The following is a 20,018-nucleotide window of genomic DNA, read 5'->3' as shown; positions in this document are numbered from 1 at the left end:
GGACAGTAAGACTCTAACCATTCTAACTCTGGCAGCTGACCTTGCAGGCTTTCACATCCAGCTCTGTGCTTGTTGCCAGCGGCCCCTCCACCCTGTCCCCTCTCAGGCCTCCATGGCTAGTTTGTGCTCCCTCAGCAGGCAGTCCTGTCAGGCCCATTCTGCAGGCCTAATGAAGCACCACGGGGATGCGGCTTTTAAAAACAGTGGTCAAAAAAGCGCAAGTGGCCCTTCATTATGGGCGACAGAGAGCATGCTCATTGACCTCACACCCGCTGTGCTCAGTGCCCGACAGCACTGTTAGTGGAGAGGCACGGGCAAGTTAAACTAATTAAAAAAAACAGTAGAACTCTCTGTGTGCATGTGTTTGTGTATGTGTTTGTATGCCTATGTTTATGTGTGTGTCTGTGTGTCTGTCTGTGTGTGTGTGTGTGTGTGTGTGTGTGTGTGTGTGTGTGTGTGTGTGTGTCTGTGTGTGTGTGTGTGTGTGTGTAATATTGGTACTGACATCGGCACTGGCACAGGCGTGAATATGAATGAAGGCTATGAATCTGATTGAATTTAGTATTGGCCATCCCCAAAATGCACCAGAATACAGGAAATCACATTAAACAAATTAAAACATTTCTGGGGGAGATACTGTGCAAGTGCAGAATGTATGTGCTAGAAGTAGTGACTAGTAGCCAGCAGGGACAATGGCCTTTTCAGTGTGTTCCAGTGACACTTTTTGCCACACAGGCAACTAAACAGTCAGTCGGCATCACAGATATGCTTTGAAGTTGGCCTGGTGTGCCTAGCTTCAGGTCCAAGCTTACAATGTATATCAGAGCAACAGAGGTAAGACACTGGCAGAGGTACTGGTCTGGTGAAGGTAGAAGAATCTGCCCCCAGGGCTCAGAGACAGGATGATGTCAATGTGTTCAATCAGAGCAAAGAAAACCTGGTTCAGAGCGCTCAGGACCACAGACCGAGCCGAAAGTTCACCTTCCAACCAAACAATGATCCTGAGTAGCGCAGCCAGAATCCTCATTTGAACTCATTGAACTCTCCCCTCTGAACAGATCTGAAAATATCCATCAATCAGTTTTCCTTCACAATTTTGCACAAAAATATGTATATATTGGTTTGTGTTTATGGTTTACACCACAAGGACCTTTCTTCTTCTGTACACAGTCTGCAAATCAACAGGTTGCCCTTTGACAACTATTTTGTGTCTCAACACAGGTTCATACAACAACTGGTTCATTAGTATGCCTAAATCATTTTTAATTGCCATGCTTTGAAATGACACAGAGATCTGGTTTTGCATACTTGTTTTACAGTTTTAGGTGTCGGATGCCATTTATTGCCTAATATTGTAATATTTTAGAGTACAAACAACTGTAACAATTGACTAGACTTATGTTCAGTCGTACATTCATTTCAGAGTTGCAAAGTTCACCACATTTTTTCTTAAAACGACACCAATCCTTCCAAATAATTCTTATGCATAAAACAATGTGTAGTTATGTCTTTTGGACGTTCATATGTAAATATGATATATAATTTATGAAAATATGGTCTATAACACGGTGTTCTGGTGTGTTGGGCATAAAATCACACATCACACATCTCACAGAGATACATCAACAAAGCACAGCCTAGCCTAAACATAAAAAGAACAACTTCAAATCAAATTCCAGTCAAATTCCAGGAAAATATAAGAACTACATCTAAAAACATACCTTACATACCTTACATACCATATAAGAACTACATACAAAAACATACAAAAAAAAAACACATTGCTTTAAATATAATTTTCATTGTCATGATTTAATAACTATAAGGAAGCCACATCGTTCTACCATTGATGATCTGTGTGAATGTTTTAGCCTGTTATCTTGAGGACGTACTTGAGAAAAGTTTGAAGACCACTCATATGCACTTCTCTAGGTCAAACCCGCATTTTACTGTTCTTTCCCTTTGATGTCTCACACAAGGCCATCACATTTATTCTTAATAACTGAGGTGCTTGGAGGGACACTGTATAATTAAATGGTACAACATTATTTACATGTTGTTCATCAAATCACACAAAAGGGCCATTTCCATTGACGAGCAATGCCACGGAGGCTTGGGGAAGTGTCATAATTTACATCAGATTAAAGAGGCCCGAAATAAAAGAGAGAGGCAGAGCGAGACGAAGAGGGAGGGATGGGGGTGGAGAGAAAGAACATGCTGGCAAAAATGTCAGTGAAAATCCCATCTGGAAGTAATTAATGGACGGTGTGGTCGGGCCAGTCTTTAAAAGATTTCAAATATTTGCTGAAGTGCCTCTTGTTCCTAATTATATCTCACTGGCCATTTCTCTTATTATTTAGAACTACCCACTACGTGGACGAGCATGCAAGAGACAAATACACCCCTCCCTTCCCTCAAGCAGCCTCAAACTAGTGCTTAATGGCAGAGAATGAATGAGTTACTGTGCAAGAATGAAGCCATTAATGAGGTCATTTTATTAGCGACGCTCATCTAGGCCTTGGTGAAACAGGGAAGTTGGGGATGTCGAATGAGGAGACAGCACCACAGAGGAAATTAGGGTTTCACTGCACACTAATTAATGCTTTTAAGAGATTAAGTGTAAGCACCAAATTAACTGCCCCAAAAACCTTATTTAAGCAGAAAAAATACATTGTTGCCCTCCTATGTAATTACAGGACAGTACAAACTCAGTTTTAATGAGGCAAGGGCCACCCCTTCAACTTTTTTCACTTTTTCTCCTTTCTTTTTTACCCTGAAAACTGGTGAAAGCTGGTCCTTGTTGGGGCCTAAGTTTAAGGAAGCATTGTGGGGACAATGGTCGATTGTCTGAGACTTGAGGTCTTTATGTGCGGTAAACAGGTAAAACAGTGAATGGCTCTCCCTCCAGAGTCTCCCGGGAGGCCAACCCCCCCCCACACACACACACACACACACACACACACACACACACACCCCAGCACAACAGTGCGGGGTCCTTGAAAGAGGAAGGTGGAGGAGTACGAGGGGGAGGGATTGGGAGTCCAATAAGGGGTCCGAAATGAATGGGCTACACTGCAGCAAGCGCCCCTGAATGGCCCCTAGTTCTTAAGTGATTACACTGCGTTGTGTCCCCCACTCTCGCTCCCTCTCATTGAGTTATCTTTACACAGGTTTTGTCTCCCCTAATTGGAGCTGATGAGGGACTAATTGGTAGCTTTTTTACAAACCGCAGTGCTTAAGCAATGGCAAGCCGGGCAAGGACAGCATGAGCAGAGTTAATGAGAGCCTTTGGACAAATAGAGCTTTTAAAATAGGCCCTTTCTCACAGAGGAGAGGAAAAGAAAGTTGAGGATATCCCTTTGTTTGGCCCATCTTTTCACTTTTACGTGCAGGTATCTAAAAAGGGTGTGTGGGGTGGGGGTGGCGCTGAGGTGGGAGAGAGGTTGAGCACTTGTTGGGATAAAGGAATCCTTTCTGTATTGTTGGGCACCTTGGTTTTTTAGTGTGTCTTTTAATAATGAGAGGGGACTGCTCCCCTGATGAATGCGCTTTAGTACTGCCATACAATGAGCATCCACTCTGCACACGGCCATGTTGGCCCACTCTGGGCCACTGTTGGAGTCCTCTCCCACACAACACAAACAGTGCAGCACATGTTAGCTTTATGTGCCGCCCATTGTGAGAAGAACTGCATGTGTGCTCACACTCATGCGCCCACACACACGCACACATGCACACACACACACACACACACACACGCACAGACACACACACACACACACACACACACACACACACACATACAGAGCAACAGACCCCCCCCCCCACACTAACACAGCAAAAAAGTAAGCAGCTACCATTTCATGCATCGCACACTAATGTCTACATTGCTACAGTTGTCAGGGACACCAGTGAATATCAATGGCAACTTGAGCCATTTGCTTCAAAACACTTTGCGTAGAAATAGATAGGTGAAATATAAAAATATAATGTAGTAAATATAAACACCCTGCACACAATAGGCTAATATCAGTATGTGTTTGAATATGACACTAATTACCATAATTAGTGAAAACAAACACCCATCTTGTTTAAACAAAACAGATACCCTTTGCAAAGGATCTTGTCTTTCTGTCACCAAACAAAGATAAACACCATGCGTAATCTCTTTTCATGGAGAGGTTGTGATTGCAATAGTGATTAAGCACCTTTCACTGCAGGTTAGGGGATATGCTGTTTCCCTGACACCACTTTCCTCCCATGCTGTTGGCCTTTGTGCTGATTTTGTTGTGTAAACGGCGGATGCTGTGACCGAGCGAAGCCCAAGGAAATGTGGTCAGGGGGACTCATTGACTCAGAGCCCCCACAGGAGTCTTACTGTGAGCTGGAAAGCCATGATTACGATATGCTGCCGTGCACACACTCAGGAGACATGCTCAATGCATAATTTCCCTTTCTTTCTTTTGTTTTTTATTCTTTTTGTTTGTTTGTTTTGTTTGGGGTTTATTAGACAGCAATGAGTAGCTCAACCTCTCATGGACCAGTGCTGCATAATTGACAAGCCAAATATTTGTCTTAACTAATTTGTGGTTGTATTCAGATTCTAAATGATCCATTCGTTTTCCTACAGGTTCCATTGTCTCAATCCTGGGGGTGCTATTTGCATCTCTTTTGTCATTCAAATGCGGCACTTCCTACAAACTGTGAGAATTAACTTCCTAATGAACTCCACACAAAGAACAGAGACCTCAATTACCACTCAGGCTGAGACTAATGATGCTAACATGCAAGGTTCTCTTTGGAGAACACTCACAAGCATGTCCAGTACCAAGTGTCTGTGCAGGAAAATAACAGGAAATAGAGGATTCATTTTGTTATCATTAATACACTTACGTAATTATACCATAGCACAAAGAGATGCTGAGATTGTAGATTTTGTAAGAATATGACCATTTCTTACACTAAACATGGGAAGTGCATAGAATTAGTGTCTGACCTCAACAGGGTCAGGGTGCTGTGCGTCTCTTTTTAGCACCCTCTCCAGGGGCCTGAAAGTGATTGGCAAGGGGATTGTCATGGAGCCTCACCACCCACTGGGAGCTTTGGGCCCTGCCAGGACAGAGACACCTTCAGGGATCATGTCATCTGAACAGGGCATTGAAAAGCATGTGTCAGATTGGCTCGACTCAGTATTTCAGTGGAAATGGCTCATTTAGACAGTAATTACAGGGTCACGAACAAGAGGAGAAAGCTGCTAATCAAACAGTGTATGGAGAGAAGTCTTTGTTTCCAAGGCAACTCTCCTTTGAAAAGAGTGATGAAGGCTTGGGTCTGACCTGGCGTTCAGGGTCGTAGTGATGAGGGAAGGCCTTGCTCAAGACATAGAGACTTTCTACCTCTAATGAGAGGAACCATTCTCATGTTTTGTAGGCTATTTGTCTTCTGAAGATGGCGTTTTGTTTGGTAAATTAATAGTTTATGATTTTATTAGGATCTCCATTAGCTGATGCAAGGCACCACTGGGCAATTCCACGGAAAATAGACTTTTTGTCACATCCATAATGCCAGTGAAATGCCTTGACATTTGTATGATGTGAATGATATTCCTTTTTTGTGCATTTTTTCTCATGTACATTCTTCAGCCAAAAATAGCAAATGCTCAAATTTCATGTAATCATTCACATCATACCATACCATCACATTTTATTGGCGTTATGGATGTTACAAAAAACGTAATTTTCCATGGAATTGCCCCCTATATAATATAAAAAACAGAAAAAACAGGAACAGCTAAAAAAAGTTTTTTAGCTGTATTCTCTCTCTCACTCAGTTGAATATTGAAATACATTAGAATTATATGCACTGAATAGACATACAAAGTGAAATCTCAGAACAAATTCATATTAATTCATCAATTCATGTATTCATATTACGTAATGTGTTGGTTACAGGTGTAAGGCCATGTCTTGATACAGTACCATGGCTCAGTGTACTGTGCTTTGTATTGCTTGAGTTCTAGGTATAGGAATTGCATGGAGTCCATGTGGCAGTTGTTTGTTAGAACTGAGTATACGTTTATACACTTAGTAACAGGGATTTTCAGCAAATTTAACATCTCTCACAAAAGTCAGGAGTGATGCTATCAGTCTTTCTTCAACTTTCAGCCAGAGTCAAGCTATACATGACCTTGGTGGGTATTGAAAAGCAAGGCTCTGCTCTGCTCTGGAGTAACAGTTTGCCTAAATCTTTTAGCGGCATTTGACCATTGACCATTCTAGTCTTAACAAGGTAGAACTAGAATCTGTAGAACTTGTTTGGTCAAGATAGGTGTTAGAAAAGCAGACAACCTTATAGGCAAATTTGTAATGGACATATTCCTTCCAATTTTTTAAATATTTTATTATTCAATGTCAAAGGTTAGGTCTGGAGTGCAGGAAGTGGTTGATGGGGGCCAAATAGAACTTCTACAATTTGACTATACTACTAGAGCCTTTAGACTTTGATTCAGCCTGGGCCTATATACATTCTCAAGTGCTATAGGTGCATTAAATAGTTGTGTCATCTGCATGGATACACACACATTTCCATAAACACAAATTAAAGATTGTAAGTGAAAATGGTAAAATTCAAGAATGCAGTCAATCTGGAATTGCAGTCATATTTGGTAATACAATCATGCCTAAATAGTTGCAGACTGTATAACAATGTGTTGTCTGACTTGGCTGAAAGATTCATGATTTTAGGTTAGTATGCATGATTAAAACCTTTAAATATAGGCCTAGCTCTGATTCCTTAACTTCCATTTTTATTCCTCACCTGAAACATGGCTGTGAGTCCATGAATTCCAAATGAAACTCAGATAGCCTACATTTACGAAACAATGAATCAGTGTCTGTGTTGAATTAGCAAAATGCTATTTGGATGTGTGTCAGTACACCAAATAACCTGTGTTTAAGGGAAAGGGGCCAGTAGAGCAAATTAGCTTGTGAAATACTCTTCTTCCAGCAAACAGCCGCTGTCAGATGTCCACCCAATCAGAGAGCGCCCTGTTGGCCCTTCAGGCATTCCCGTCATCCTCTCGCCTCTACGCTACGTCAGCAGTGCAACTGAAAGATGGCGGTGTCCATAGCGAAGTGCCTGACTGCTGATGTGTATTTATTAATAGTATCTATATTGTTATGTCCTATTTATGCCGAAATAGTTGCCGGCAGTTCGACAGGCGAAGACACGCCACATCGACGGTTTGAATACAAGTATAGTTTTAAAGGACCGCACTTGTCTCAAAGCGACGGCAGCGTTCCCTTTTGGGTTCACACTGGAAGTAAGTTTATGTCAGCTAGCAAAACCGGTTGCTCTGTCACCGTTATGTCTCACTGATGCTTGTTAAGAGAATTGACTTGCTTGCTACAATCCGAATATCATAGAAGCCTATTGTGAAGAAAAAAGTCTGAGTGCTGCTTGAGTGCATATTTCCTATTTCATGCTTCGCCCAATAGGATTGACCCACTTAAACTGTATACAATCTTTATAGATAAAGCAGACTTATCTGAGTTGGCAAGGCTCTCCTGATTTGGGAGGGTAATGTGTGATAGAATCTAGTGAGTTAGCACATGTTACTTTAGAGCCACATTATCTAGTCAACCTGCTTCTGACATGCAGCTGCGAGTGACTTTTAGTCTAGACAAACTTATAATGGCCTATTGCCAGATGGTCAAAGCATCGCGACAAGTAGGCCTAGCAGTTACATTCAGGCCTACATTCCCATTATTTCAGTGAATCTCACAATTCAAAAAGTAGCTATCATAAGTGTCCTTAAAGCCTCAACAGTGAAGAAGCTTACATGTGCAGAAAAAATATCGAGTTCACTCATGTAGAACCACAAATTGGCCACAGCTTAGTTGTTCTATGGATTGGCTCATCTGTGCTTCCCTGCTTTCCTGTTCCCAGATGCCATCCCCAGCTCAGACCAAATCCGCATCACCCCATCACTGCGGAGTCAGAAGGGTTCGGTGTGGACTAAAAACACTATCAATTTCCAGCACTGGGAGGCTGAGATCACCTTCCGAGTGTCCGGCCGTGGGAGGATGGGAGCGGATGGTCTGGTGAGCACACTGGACCCTCTTTTCTCCCTCTCCAGCGCAGCTCCAGTGCACCTGCGCTGCATGCCTGATTGGCCGTTGTTTGTAGTCTGTGCATTGTTTTTCAGGATCACTCGTTTGCTTTATAAGTTAACAGCAGTCAGGTGATTTTGGTAATCATGCTTATTTCCCTGACTTTGTTACTTCTCAGGTTTTTTGAGAATTGAGTGAGAATGTCATCTTAATTAGAGTCAAGTGAAGCATTTTGGCCAGGAGGCCTTTATCCAATACTATTTAACCCAGCCTTTATTCAATACTCTTTAACCCGCTGAAATACGTTTTTGTGTGAAATGATAACCCAACAAAACACAGTATGCATTTATATATTCATTATTTTTGTTATTTAATATATAAATAATTTCTCACTTTTAAGTAACTTATAATGATGGTAAAAGCATCAGAAATAAGCATATAATGATGGTAAAAGCATCAGAAATTGTTCATCAGAAATATTCTGAGTTATGTATGGTTTCTGTCTCACTGCTCAAAGCACACTGTTATTAAGGTGCTGGCTGATAAATGGGTGAAATATTGATTTAACTACATTTGCTGGGCCTGAATGTTAAAGCTTGCCACACAGACACAGGCAGATCATGCTAGGGAAAGAGAAAGAAAGAAGAATGTGGCATAGGCCTGCATAGCGTAGGCTTGCACAAGCATTTCATCACCACAAAGGTGTGTGATCTAAATAAATGTGTGTGCATGTGCCCACAGGCAATGTGGTTCACAACAGGCCAGGGCTTGACTGGGCCCGTGTATGGCGCAGCCGACCAGTGGAATGGAGTTGGGATCTTCTTTGACTCCTTCGACAACGATGGAAAGGTAAGCAGCCATCTTTACACTGGGATGTTTAAAGGGGTAGATAGTCTGTTATTTGTTTGCAATATATGGTTCAATAACTTGTTTGGTCAAATGCTGCTTGTTTACCTTCTACTTAAAGTTCAGTCAAAACACAGTATGCTTATGGGGGCATTATGTATGTAAACAATGCCAAGGGAGCATATAATCTTAATCATCCGCTCAGTATTTGTATGGGCGGAAAAGGTGAGCAGGTAAATAGAGATTAATTTTCCTCCCTCTCTTGTCACAATGATATTTAGAAAAATAACCCCGCCGTCGTCATCGTTGGCAACAATGGAAACCTTGTTTACGACCATCAGAAGTAAGTAAAGCTTTCCTCCTTTTTATGACATCATCGCAGTAATTTTCACAACTTAAAGAAGATTAGAAAATATGATTATTTGTGGTCAGGGAGGGGGGAATAATCCCCTGTTTGGCCTAATCTGCCTGGGGCAGTGAAAGCATTAAATCACTTCTGTGCTCTACTGTAGGCCCCAGCGCTGTCACAGATTTCACTCACCATAAATATATTGCCAGTCTTACTCCCTGTCTCTCACCACTTTCAATTAAAATGCAGACCATTAACCCTTAAAGGTGTAGGTTTTTGAACATTCTAAGTTCCGCAACAATTGAAGGTTCTAAAATTCTATGTTGAATTCAATGAACCCAGATATTCTTTAGAACGTTCATTTCTCAACATTCCCATCACACCGGTGTGACGGTACTCCTTTAAGGGTTAATGACTACTCATTCTGGAAAAGCTGTGTCACTCATTTTACTAGATGAGCCCTGAAATATTACAATACTTACAGGGTTGTGTTTCTAGGTCAGATAATTATTATTCTATGATCTTTTGCAGTGACGGAACAACGCAGTCCTTGGGCACATGCTTAAGGGACTTCCGAAACAAGCCCTATCCAGTCCGTGCCAAAATCACTTACTACAAGAAGACATTAACGGTAAGGGCTGGTTAAATGAACACTCCCAGGTCAAATCTAGAGATGATGTGGAAGTAAAGGTTTTAACCCGCACAGGTCATGGGCTAATGGATCACAGGTCAAGGCCAGTTCATGGTTTAGAACATAAGGAACTGTTTAACAACCAAAGTGCTGATCCATATGGTTGACTTTCTAGCATAGTTCTCAATTTATTATCCTGGCTGTGGGACAAACATCGCAGGGAGCATGCGGGTGGAGGGTACAAACACCATCCAGATTATTCTGTGTTTTTAACCACACATTTTCTTCTCTCTTAGATCATGATCAATAATGGTTTCACCCCGGATAAGGAAGACTATGAGTTCTGTGCTCGTGTGGAGAACATGGTCATCCCGGCAGAGGGCTTCTTTGGCATCTCCGCAGCTACTGGAGGTTTAGCAGGTGAGGTGCCGTTGTGCTCTGGCCTTAGAAAGGTAGCGTGCACTTTGCCCTCATTCCATGCCAGTAGGGAGATAGCATGCTTTACTGAGAAGGATAGAATATCCAATCAGACAATTAAAGTAATATTTATATGATTCTTTTGATTTAATTGTTCAGTTCAAAATGATCTTGTGATTGCACATTCCACTGATAACTGAATTTAAATGTTTTATTTTTTGTTTCCCTTCCCAGACGACCATGATGTCCTGTCCTTCCTTGTGTTCCGACTAACAGAGCCTGGTCAACAATTGGTGAGTTTCTTAGAGCAGCGTAAAAAAAAACTACCCTCAGATTTCCTACTTGTTCTCCAGGCTGAATAGAGTGTCTGAGTGTGAGTGTGAGTGAGTGTGTGTGTGTGTGTTGGGGAGGGGGGCATTCATGCAGCTCCCCGCGATCGCTTAATGTCCTGTGCTTCCTTTTGTTCCCCCCTCTCGAGTGAAGCCTCCAGTTGAACAAGAAATTCCTAAAGAAGAGCAGGACAAATACCAGGAGGAGTTTATGAACTTCCAACAAGAGCTGGACAAGAAGAAGGAGGAGTTCCAGAAGGAGCACCCAGATGTGCAGGGAGAACCCGGTGAGTGCAGAGCGCAGCTCTCACTTCTGTGGCTCTCTGTTTCTCTCTCTCTCTTTTTCTCCGTTTCTCACTCTCTCTTTCTCTATGTGTTCCCTTTCTCCTATCTTCCTTGTTATGTGTGTGTCTGTAAAACCATCCGCATTTTTCATGCATTCCATCGTTCCTTCCATCTTATTTTTCTGTGCATCGTAATCATCAGTCAGCACCCATCATGTATTTAGTGTTCCCATGATCCCGCTTGGCTGAGGCTCCTTCCCGTCTCTGTCCCGCACAGTTGATGACCTGTATGAGAGTGTGAATGACCGTGAGATCCGGCAGGTGTTTGAGGGCCAGAACCGCATTCACCTGGAGATCAAGCAGCTCAACAGGCAACTGGCCATGATCCTGGACGAGCAGAGACGCTACGTGTCCGTCCTCACCGACGAGGTGTCCAAACGTGGAGCACAGACCCAGTCTGGCCAGGTATGGCATCGTGTCTACTCACCCCTACTCAAGTCAAGTCAAGTCATGTTTTATTTATAAAGCATTTTAAACACAACACCAGTTGACCAAAGTGCTGTACAATAAGAACAAGTTCAGAAAACCTGATAGACAGATAGACAGATAATGAATGATCAACACACAAGAGCAAAGGGAGTGGTACAAACAAACATATCAGTAAATTATGTAAAAGATCAACAGTACAAAATAGAAAATAAAATAGATTGAGTAAGCACTAAGATGTGATTTTAAAAACAGGCAAAGAAGGAGCCAATCTTATATGTAGTGGGAGCGCATTCCATAGTTTAGGACCAATTACTGCAAAAGCCCGATCCCCCCTGCTCTTTAACCTTGATGGTGGGACTACAAGGCGGCCTTGGTCAGCAGACCTAAGTGCCCTTGATGGAGCATGTGGTTTTAAAAGTTCTGACAGATAAGAAGGTGCGAGCCCATTTAAAGATTTAAAAACAAATAGTAGAATTTTAAAATGAATCCTAATACGAACAGGAAGCCGGTGAAGGGCAGCAAGCACTGGGGTAATGTGCTCTCGCTTTCAGTCAGGAGACGGGCAGCTGCTTTTTGGACTAGCTGAAGGCGGGCGAGGGAAGAACAGCTAGCGCCAGCATAGAGGGCATTACAATAGTCAAGGCGTGATGAAATGAAGGCATGAATCACCTTTTCAAAATTTTTAAAAATAAAAAAGGGTTTGACCTCAGATAACATCAAGAAACTTGATTTGACTAGAGTTTATTTGTTTCTCCGTTTTAAAATCTGAATCAAAGATGACGCCTAAATTTCTTGCTGACTGCTTGATGTAAGGTTCTAGGGAGCAAAAGTCTGTGTTGGCATTACGTGCACCACCAGATGAAATTGAAAATGAAAGGACCTCTGTTTTTTTTCACTCGCACACATTGCAGTAAATACACTGACAGAAAAGTATGTGATCATATACTCAGTCACCCAGCTAATATCAAAAGTGAAAAATGAAATATTCTGCAACTAAATATGGAATAACTCAATGATGACCCATTGTAGGCTCCCAGTCAAGACATTGACACAATCATCACAACACAACGTGAAGTTCTGAACAGCCTGAATGACATGAGGTGAGTGTGAACACACACACACACACACACACACACAGAGACATGTGCTTGCACACACAGACCCAGATGGGGCTAGACACGAAGGCCTAATTTCCCAACCAAACAATGGGGAAATCCAGGGCAATAAAGTGTTAAATCTCAGTGGTAAACCCACGAGTAAATCTGGTAAACCACCCAGTTGAGAAGTGTGGAGCCCTGTCCCATTATCAAGCTTCTTTGCTCATTTCCTTCTCCTGTGAGCCATCTGACATGGGGATCGTCTCCTGGTGTAATACCTTAAACCCTCCCCTGCCATCCCCCTGCCTTCTAGCATCCTCTCCCTCATGCTGGACAAGCCCCCCACTGGGAGAACAACCTTCTCTGCACTAATCTCTTCCATAAACCATATTTGGCCTTGGGTTCTTTGCCAGACTCTTGCTGTGATTTGGTCATGAGAACATTGTGGCAAGTGCAGTGTGCCCATCATGGCGGCATCACGTCTGTAATTAAAAAAAAAACGAAGTGTGGTGTTGTCACAGTGAGCTAAGCCCAATGCCAAGCCAAGCACCCACGATTAGTTTTTTGTGCTGCTTCTTTACTATGCCTTATGGTGAGAAGATGAGGACAATGATTTCATATGATCTGTGGATAATTCCGATTAGAAGACTGAATGGTAAGTTGAGACCTTGAAGCTCCAGTGAGGACCTGGCCGTGGTGGTTCTTCCTAAGCCTGATTAAATATACAGTATTTCTGACGTCAGCTCTTGTTTTTGACTTAACAGCAATAACATATTTTTTTAGACTTGTTGTTGTATCTGAGGATCTTCAAAGCAAAGGTGTTGACTGGGAGATTTTATAACAATACAAATTATGTCGGATAATACAGTTGATGGATCAGACAGAAATACATTGAAACTTCACAAAGTCAGGATTAGATACCTAAAGACTTTGTTTACTGTCTTTCGACCTAAATGTCATAAAAATCAATTACTTACTAAAGTGATTGTCAGTCATCGCATTCTTTGTTTTTGTTGGAATTAAGTTCACTTTCTGTATGTTTGTACAGCAGAGATTATAAGGTGGCCTACACTCTGTTCTCAACTCAAGTGATGTATCCTAACAGGGAAAGCAACATTTAGTTTTTCCCTGAAAATTGGTCATGACTGCAGTTGAAGAAAAAATAAATTTGTCCTGAAATCGCTTGGCTGGCCTTGAGAGAGCGGCTGGTTAGGACATGACACAGATCGTTAGTGTATTAAGGCGTCTTTAAACACTCTGACACTTCTGCACCTCTGGGCGTCTGTAGCAGATGCCCTCAGTCAGCTGCTCTCTGGATCATGATTAAACAATCAACACTCATCCGTGGGGCCATCACATAGGCTGTCTTTTGCATTGTGTAATCCCATAGACAACTGGAAAAGGCACAAATCTGCAAATGCAAAGGAATTGCCACTTGATTAAATTAGTATAGACACTGATTATCAATCAATGTACAAGTGATTGCTCTTTTAGCCTCATCAGTTTGCTTAGTGTGAATTCATTCATATGCAGAATCTCCTCCACAATGCTTTATTAATACATGATGGGTCTGTATTATCCTATAGATTATGTAAAGCAAATGAGTCTTGACCCTTGTTTTGAAAAGTGAATTATGATATTGACTTATCTTAGCCCCTTGCAAAATTACTCTGTGCAAAAAAGGCTTTAGCCAGCTAAATGGGTCACTCCTCCTAGATAAAGATTAGATGAAGGTTTTAATAAATGTTCACTTTGTTTCTCTGGAGAGATTTATGTCTAATAATCTTTTTTTTTTCCTCCTGAGAAACAAATTTCAGAAATTGCTTGTGCTGGCCCCCTCAGTGCCCTAACATTTGTCAGGGGAAGAAAAGAACACGTCTTGGTGCTGTATGCCCTGAAAGGATTAGACTGTGGCTTTTAAATACATCCTTCATACACAGCACCAAACATGGTCTGCATCTGATTGCTTTCTTGCTTGAGCTGGTCTCCAAGGACTGCCTGCTTATGTCTCTCCAATTTCTTTCATTTGTCAAACATTTTCTATTTTGATTTAATTTCTGAAATCGTCTTAGATTTCTAGAGGATAGATGGTGGGCAGAAGAATGCCAGTAGTTGTGTGCAATCAGAAAATATAATTTAATCACCAGCAGGATCTTGACTCTAAGTTGTGTTTGTCATTAAATTATTAAATCTCTCATCTTTTAATACACATCCCATATTTGAGCTGACCCTTGGAGATTACAGTTTTAAGATGCCACTGCCACATTTGCTCAGAACTCACAAAATTCCTCTCAGCTACCATTGATTTCAGGAGCAATCCTTCCCTGCATATTTAAAATGGTTCACTTTGCAAGATACTCTTTCATGAGACATGGGCTCGGCTATGAATAGTGTATCTGATAATTTAGTTTCCTCTATGCTGTACAAACTGTGTTGTATCACTAATCATTGGTATTCTAGACAAAAAAAATCAGAAACATGGGTCATTGTGTCAGGTTACAGTAAGCGGGTGTTCTCCGTGGTGGTAGTGGTGGGCTGGGGATGGTAGTCTCAGAAGGACAGAACATATTTCAGAGTGATTAATTTAGCAATCATGCTAGTCTGTTGAAGGATGTATAGCCTTTAGGGAATGTTAAGAAAAAGCTTAGGGGATTAGTTTGGGGTATTTCATTGTGATATTTGGATTAGAAATGCTTTGTCAGGAAATTGTTCCTTGTGCCATGACTCTGGTAGGCCACTAGGGGCAACATAACCTCTCGGCCCCCCTGAGCTGCACAACCACCAGGGTGCTAATGGCCCAGCAGCACTGCTATGCCAGCAGGATGTCACTCATGTTTTCTTAGAGTTCATACCTTGTAAGTGTCGTTACCCCTGTGAAGTCCTTGTTAGTGTCTGCAGAGACTTCATAGCATTTTATTCAATATTCATGGTGGCTTTTTCGTTTGTTGAGGTGACGGCACTGAGAACTGATAAATGAGCATGTTCTACTTCATCTTTGTCTAAGACGTTTAATTTTGTGCTTTTGTGTCTGTTCATTGCTAGCCACCATAAAGCTTTCTCCAGTGGAGCCCTTTTCATTGTGAATGTGTGTTGACAGCACAAGGAGATGATATGTCATGTTGGCAGATGAGCAATTGCATCTGCACACCATAGAAAAGGAGATTAAGGATTCTTTTATTCTTAGACTGTTTAAAAGCTCTGAGATATAATGTTAAAATGTATCCTTTGTTTGGAAATAGTATGGTTTCAGTTGACTATGTGACTCAGTGGCACTGCTCTTGAGGTTGAAAAATAAAGTAAAAATTGTACGTGTTACTTGACAACCATAAAACCTGCAGGTTAAAAGGATTATTTAATGAAAACAGAATTCTGCTTATCTTCAGTACCACAATGAGCAAGCATATAATAAACTGAACAAAAATATTATTTGTTCACAAGTGTGGTCAACTCTACTGAGCGACATCTAGTTCACCCTTACATTCAGTTCACAGGCTCTGGAGATTTCCTGTACAAAAATGGTGACATGTTATACATGTGGGGTGGATTAAAGTGAAGTTCTCAATAACGCAGATTTTTACCATTTTATAGAATTACGCCTTTTGTGTGTAAGAAATCTTGCATATTTTACTTCAGTTCAGGAAAAATGGGAGCAAAAACAAGTGTTTACATTTTTGTTTAGTATACAAGATAAAGTAATAAGACTCCAGGCTAGTCAGAGAATGGCCTTCTTTCCATTATTGTAGCTGTTAAATAATTATTATAAATAAACGTTTATCATTCCATCATCTTTGTCTGTGGACTGCCCCTGTATACTGTCATGGAATAAACATTTGTCCTGACACTCCTCGTCCCCAGGAATTCTCTGTCAGCCTCTCTAAAGCAGGTGGACTCTGCCCAGCATGTCCAGCAGGCTGCTGGGGGGGCCTTGAGCAGCTACGAGACCATCCAGCACTTCAACGACATCAAGGAACACCTGCACGTGGTCAAGAGAAACGTTGAGCATATCATCCAGAAAAATCCAGTAAGGAAACCATAATTTCTAGCAGGAGTGGATCTGCATAGCATGCCAAAGTTAATATGATGAGAGAAGTATAGAATCCCTGAATTAACCCCTACACAAGACTTTCTCTTGTACAAAAATGTATTACCATATGAGCATGTCATCATTATGAGGAATGGAATAGGCAGTTGCCTTAACATGATGTATCCTCCATATGATTATTTTATCATCATCAACTGTTCATCAAGCTCTTTTACAGCAATGCCCTGAGTTACAAAACATAACAAAACAAGAACAATAAAAAGATACAAAAGGCAAATAATAATAATAAAATAATAATAATAAATAGAAAGAAAAGAAGAAGGGGGAATGTATAAATAATAATAATGATATAAAATGTATAAATATTAGTCAAAGCAAGAACATTGTGCAACAGCCATATCAACCATCATACCCTTGAATTGGTCTAGTGACACAAACCTATCTAATTTCAATAACTCTTGCAATTTGTTCCATTTATTAGATGCAAAAAATGTAAAAACTAATTTACCAAATTCAGATTAATTTGAGGAGTTTGAAGAGATATAAAACCCTGTGAGCGTGTATTGTGGCAGATTGATTTCATGTTCAGAAGAGAAGTTAGGTAAAAAGGTAACTTTCCCAGTAATGCCTTATAAACAAAAAGGAGGCAATGCCTTTCCCTCCTATCATAGAGGGAAGACCATCCTACATTTTGGTAAAATTTACAGTGATGAGTTTTAAACCCATCTCCAGTTATAAAATGTAGTGAACTGTGGTAAACTGCATCAAGTGATTTCAGAGTGGAAGGGGCTGCATGCATATACACAATATCACCATAGTCTAGGACTGACATTATAGTTGCTTGAATAATGGTCATTCTGCTTTCTAAAGAGAAGCAAGACCTAATCCTATAAAAAATAATTTTTACCTTTTTTGTGAGATCAAGCACAAGTTATCTAGCCAAATGCCTAGATGTATTGAGAAACTTGCTCAATTTGTGTCCCATTTAGGGAACAGATGTTAAAGGCATCAAGGTCACACTTTCACAATCTAGTAAATAGGCATAAAGGATTGTGTCATCTGCATAGAAATCCACTGTACAATTTTCTATTGAAGCACAGATGTCATTGATATACAATGTAAACAACAGTGGCCCCAAAATTGAGCCCTGTGGAACACCATTATTTAGTCTCAATGGCTGTGTTCTATTAGAGAGGTAGTTTTAAAACCATTTAAAGGAAACTTCATCTAGACGAAAAGAGGTTAGTTTTTCAAGAAGTAACCTGTGATTAACAGTGTCAAAAGCCTTTGACAAGTCAATAAACAAAGTTGCACAATGTTTCTTACTGTCAACAACAGTAGCTATATCATTTACTATTGCAGTTGTTTATACTCACAAAATAGAAACACACAACATGTAAGTTACAATGTTACACGTTTAGTGCTTTGCAGGCTCCATAGGGAAAGGATTTGGCCACTTTGATCACATGTAGGCTAACATAATTGTCTGGGATTAGCATCTGTCTGACGTTGTGGTATTTATCCTTCGGTGCCCAGGGTCCAAGTGAGAAGGTGAAATGTCCAGAGATGCCCCCTCTGCCCTCCTGTCTGTCCACCACTCACTTTGTGGTGTTTGTGGTCATCCAGTCCATCCTGTTCTTTGGATACATTATGTACAGGTATGAATTGGCAGGACGTTAAATTCTGCTCAGTGAATGATACATTAAAGCAGTTTAACACAGTAATACACCTCTTACTGATGATGGTGTCTGCTTACATTTGTCTTTCCTCTTTTTCCTTCACAGAAGTCAACAAGAGGCAGCTGCCAAGAAATTCTTTTGATAACATCTCACTATTCTCATCCAAGCACACATTGTGGACATAAGGGAGTGTTGTTTATTTTGTTAATGTTTTTTTTTTTTTTTTTTTTTTTTAAATTGCTGGTTTGTTTTGTTCATAAATGGTAAATTATTGTACTTGAAAACTGAAGTATTTTCCTCGAGAGACATTTTTTTTAATTCCTGAGTTTTAATTTGCTTTGAAATGCACAGAGTGAATGAGTAATTTCTGAAATGAATGTGTGTTCATTAGGATTCTCAAAGAATTAGATGTATTATATTCTTTCAGATGTTGAGATGACATGAATGGGAATTCATCCTCCCCAGTCTATTTTTCAGTTCTCTGAGCTCTGCCTTCAAGAATTGAAGCAGAGCTCAGAGTGAGCTCTGCCTTCAAGAATTGAACCACTGTCCCGTCTCAAACATTGAAACCTGTGGCAAATAAGGCTTGCATGTGACCGCCATATTGGCAATCGCAATCATGACTGAATATTCTGAATGTGTGTTTTTGTATGATTGAAGTGTTTGAAGAAAAATAATTATTTACATAAATTGAACACAAACCAGATCTTTTGTTTGTTGACTGTTTGTAATCACATCACACGTGTGTATATTAGGACATCCGAACTTGAGAGAGAGAGAAATATAACATCACCTACAACATTGCAAGGTGCTTGTCTCTTTATGTTGTGATGTTGTCTGGTCATCGGTCTACTGGTACTTGCTAATGGATGCTTAATTATACTGTAGTCGGTGTACATTCAGATTTTAAAGAGTTGTGGAGTTGGCAAGCAAACTGTCAAGACCTGCACTGTGGGAAAGGCTGCTTACTCTCTGGATATAGAATCTACAATATGTAGCCCATTTTCACTGTGGAGGGTATGAGCAAATCTATCTGACCAAAGATAATGAGTACTTTTATGTCCACCAGAAACCATCATTCAGTTAGATTTGTATTTTTTTCTGAGAATGAAGAGTTGATTGCACAAATGAGAATATATCATGATTGAGGAGGAGGAGGATGTTAGAAAAAGGTGATACATCCTCTGAATAGCAGTAAAGTGGATGTCTTCATCTGTGTCCCCTCTCTCCTCTTCTTACTTTCAAATATACATCCTCTTATCCATCGTCCTACAACCCTTATCATCCCACAATACTTGCTGTGTATATTTTACAGTATACACTTGACTTCCTGACTCTAACCTTGTAACACCCTCTGTACCACCCCCCCCCCCCCCCCCATCAACACTGGGGATTATATACCATGGCTTTGCCATAAATAGTCTACCACATCTGTTACACTCGCCAACCACTGGCACACAATATCACATGAGCACGCTGCAATATTTTCCTCCAGTCTTTCTTTCTCACACACATGTACACACAGCTTTGAGCCATCCTGGCCGAAGGGCAGGAAAGAGACGCTTTGAAGAACAGCCCAGTCTGTGTGGCTACCAATGTTGCACATTTACCAATTTGATGGAATGCCATTATGCCACCTATGGATGTGCAAATAATATAACTTCACCTCAGATATCAGAGGATATATAATAAATGCTTTTTGGTAACACTTTATTTTAATGTGTCGCTGTTACAGTGTACCTAC

General features: G+C 40.8%; 1 protein-coding gene across 1 annotated transcript; it reads left to right on the top strand.

The window, feature by feature from the left end:
• Positions 1-7,106: 7,106 nt before the first annotated feature.
• On the top strand, positions 7,107-18,980 carry lman1 (lectin, mannose-binding, 1). Its single transcript, XM_076283781.1, has 13 exons — positions 7,107-7,321; positions 7,948-8,102; positions 8,853-8,960; positions 9,239-9,300; positions 9,838-9,937; positions 10,234-10,357; positions 10,589-10,647; positions 10,838-10,970; positions 11,245-11,432; positions 12,486-12,556; positions 16,409-16,574; positions 18,132-18,253; positions 18,380-18,980. The coding sequence occupies exons 1-13, from the start codon at positions 7,114-7,116 to the stop codon at positions 18,414-18,416; spliced, it is 1,533 nt and encodes a 510-aa protein (XP_076139896.1). The 5' UTR covers positions 7,107-7,113; the 3' UTR covers positions 18,417-18,980.
• Positions 18,981-20,018: the final 1,038 nt, after the last annotated feature.

Source organism: Alosa pseudoharengus, unplaced genomic scaffold (assembly GCF_046254945.1).
Source record: "Alosa pseudoharengus isolate Yale_2024_CS ecotype anadromous, Long Island Sound unplaced genomic scaffold, YU_APseudo_1.1 YU_APseudo_1.1_scf_14, whole genome shotgun sequence".
Taxonomy (NCBI): domain Eukaryota; kingdom Metazoa; phylum Chordata; class Actinopteri; order Clupeiformes; family Clupeidae; genus Alosa; species Alosa pseudoharengus.
This window is presented reverse-complemented; position numbering and strand designations above follow the sequence as displayed.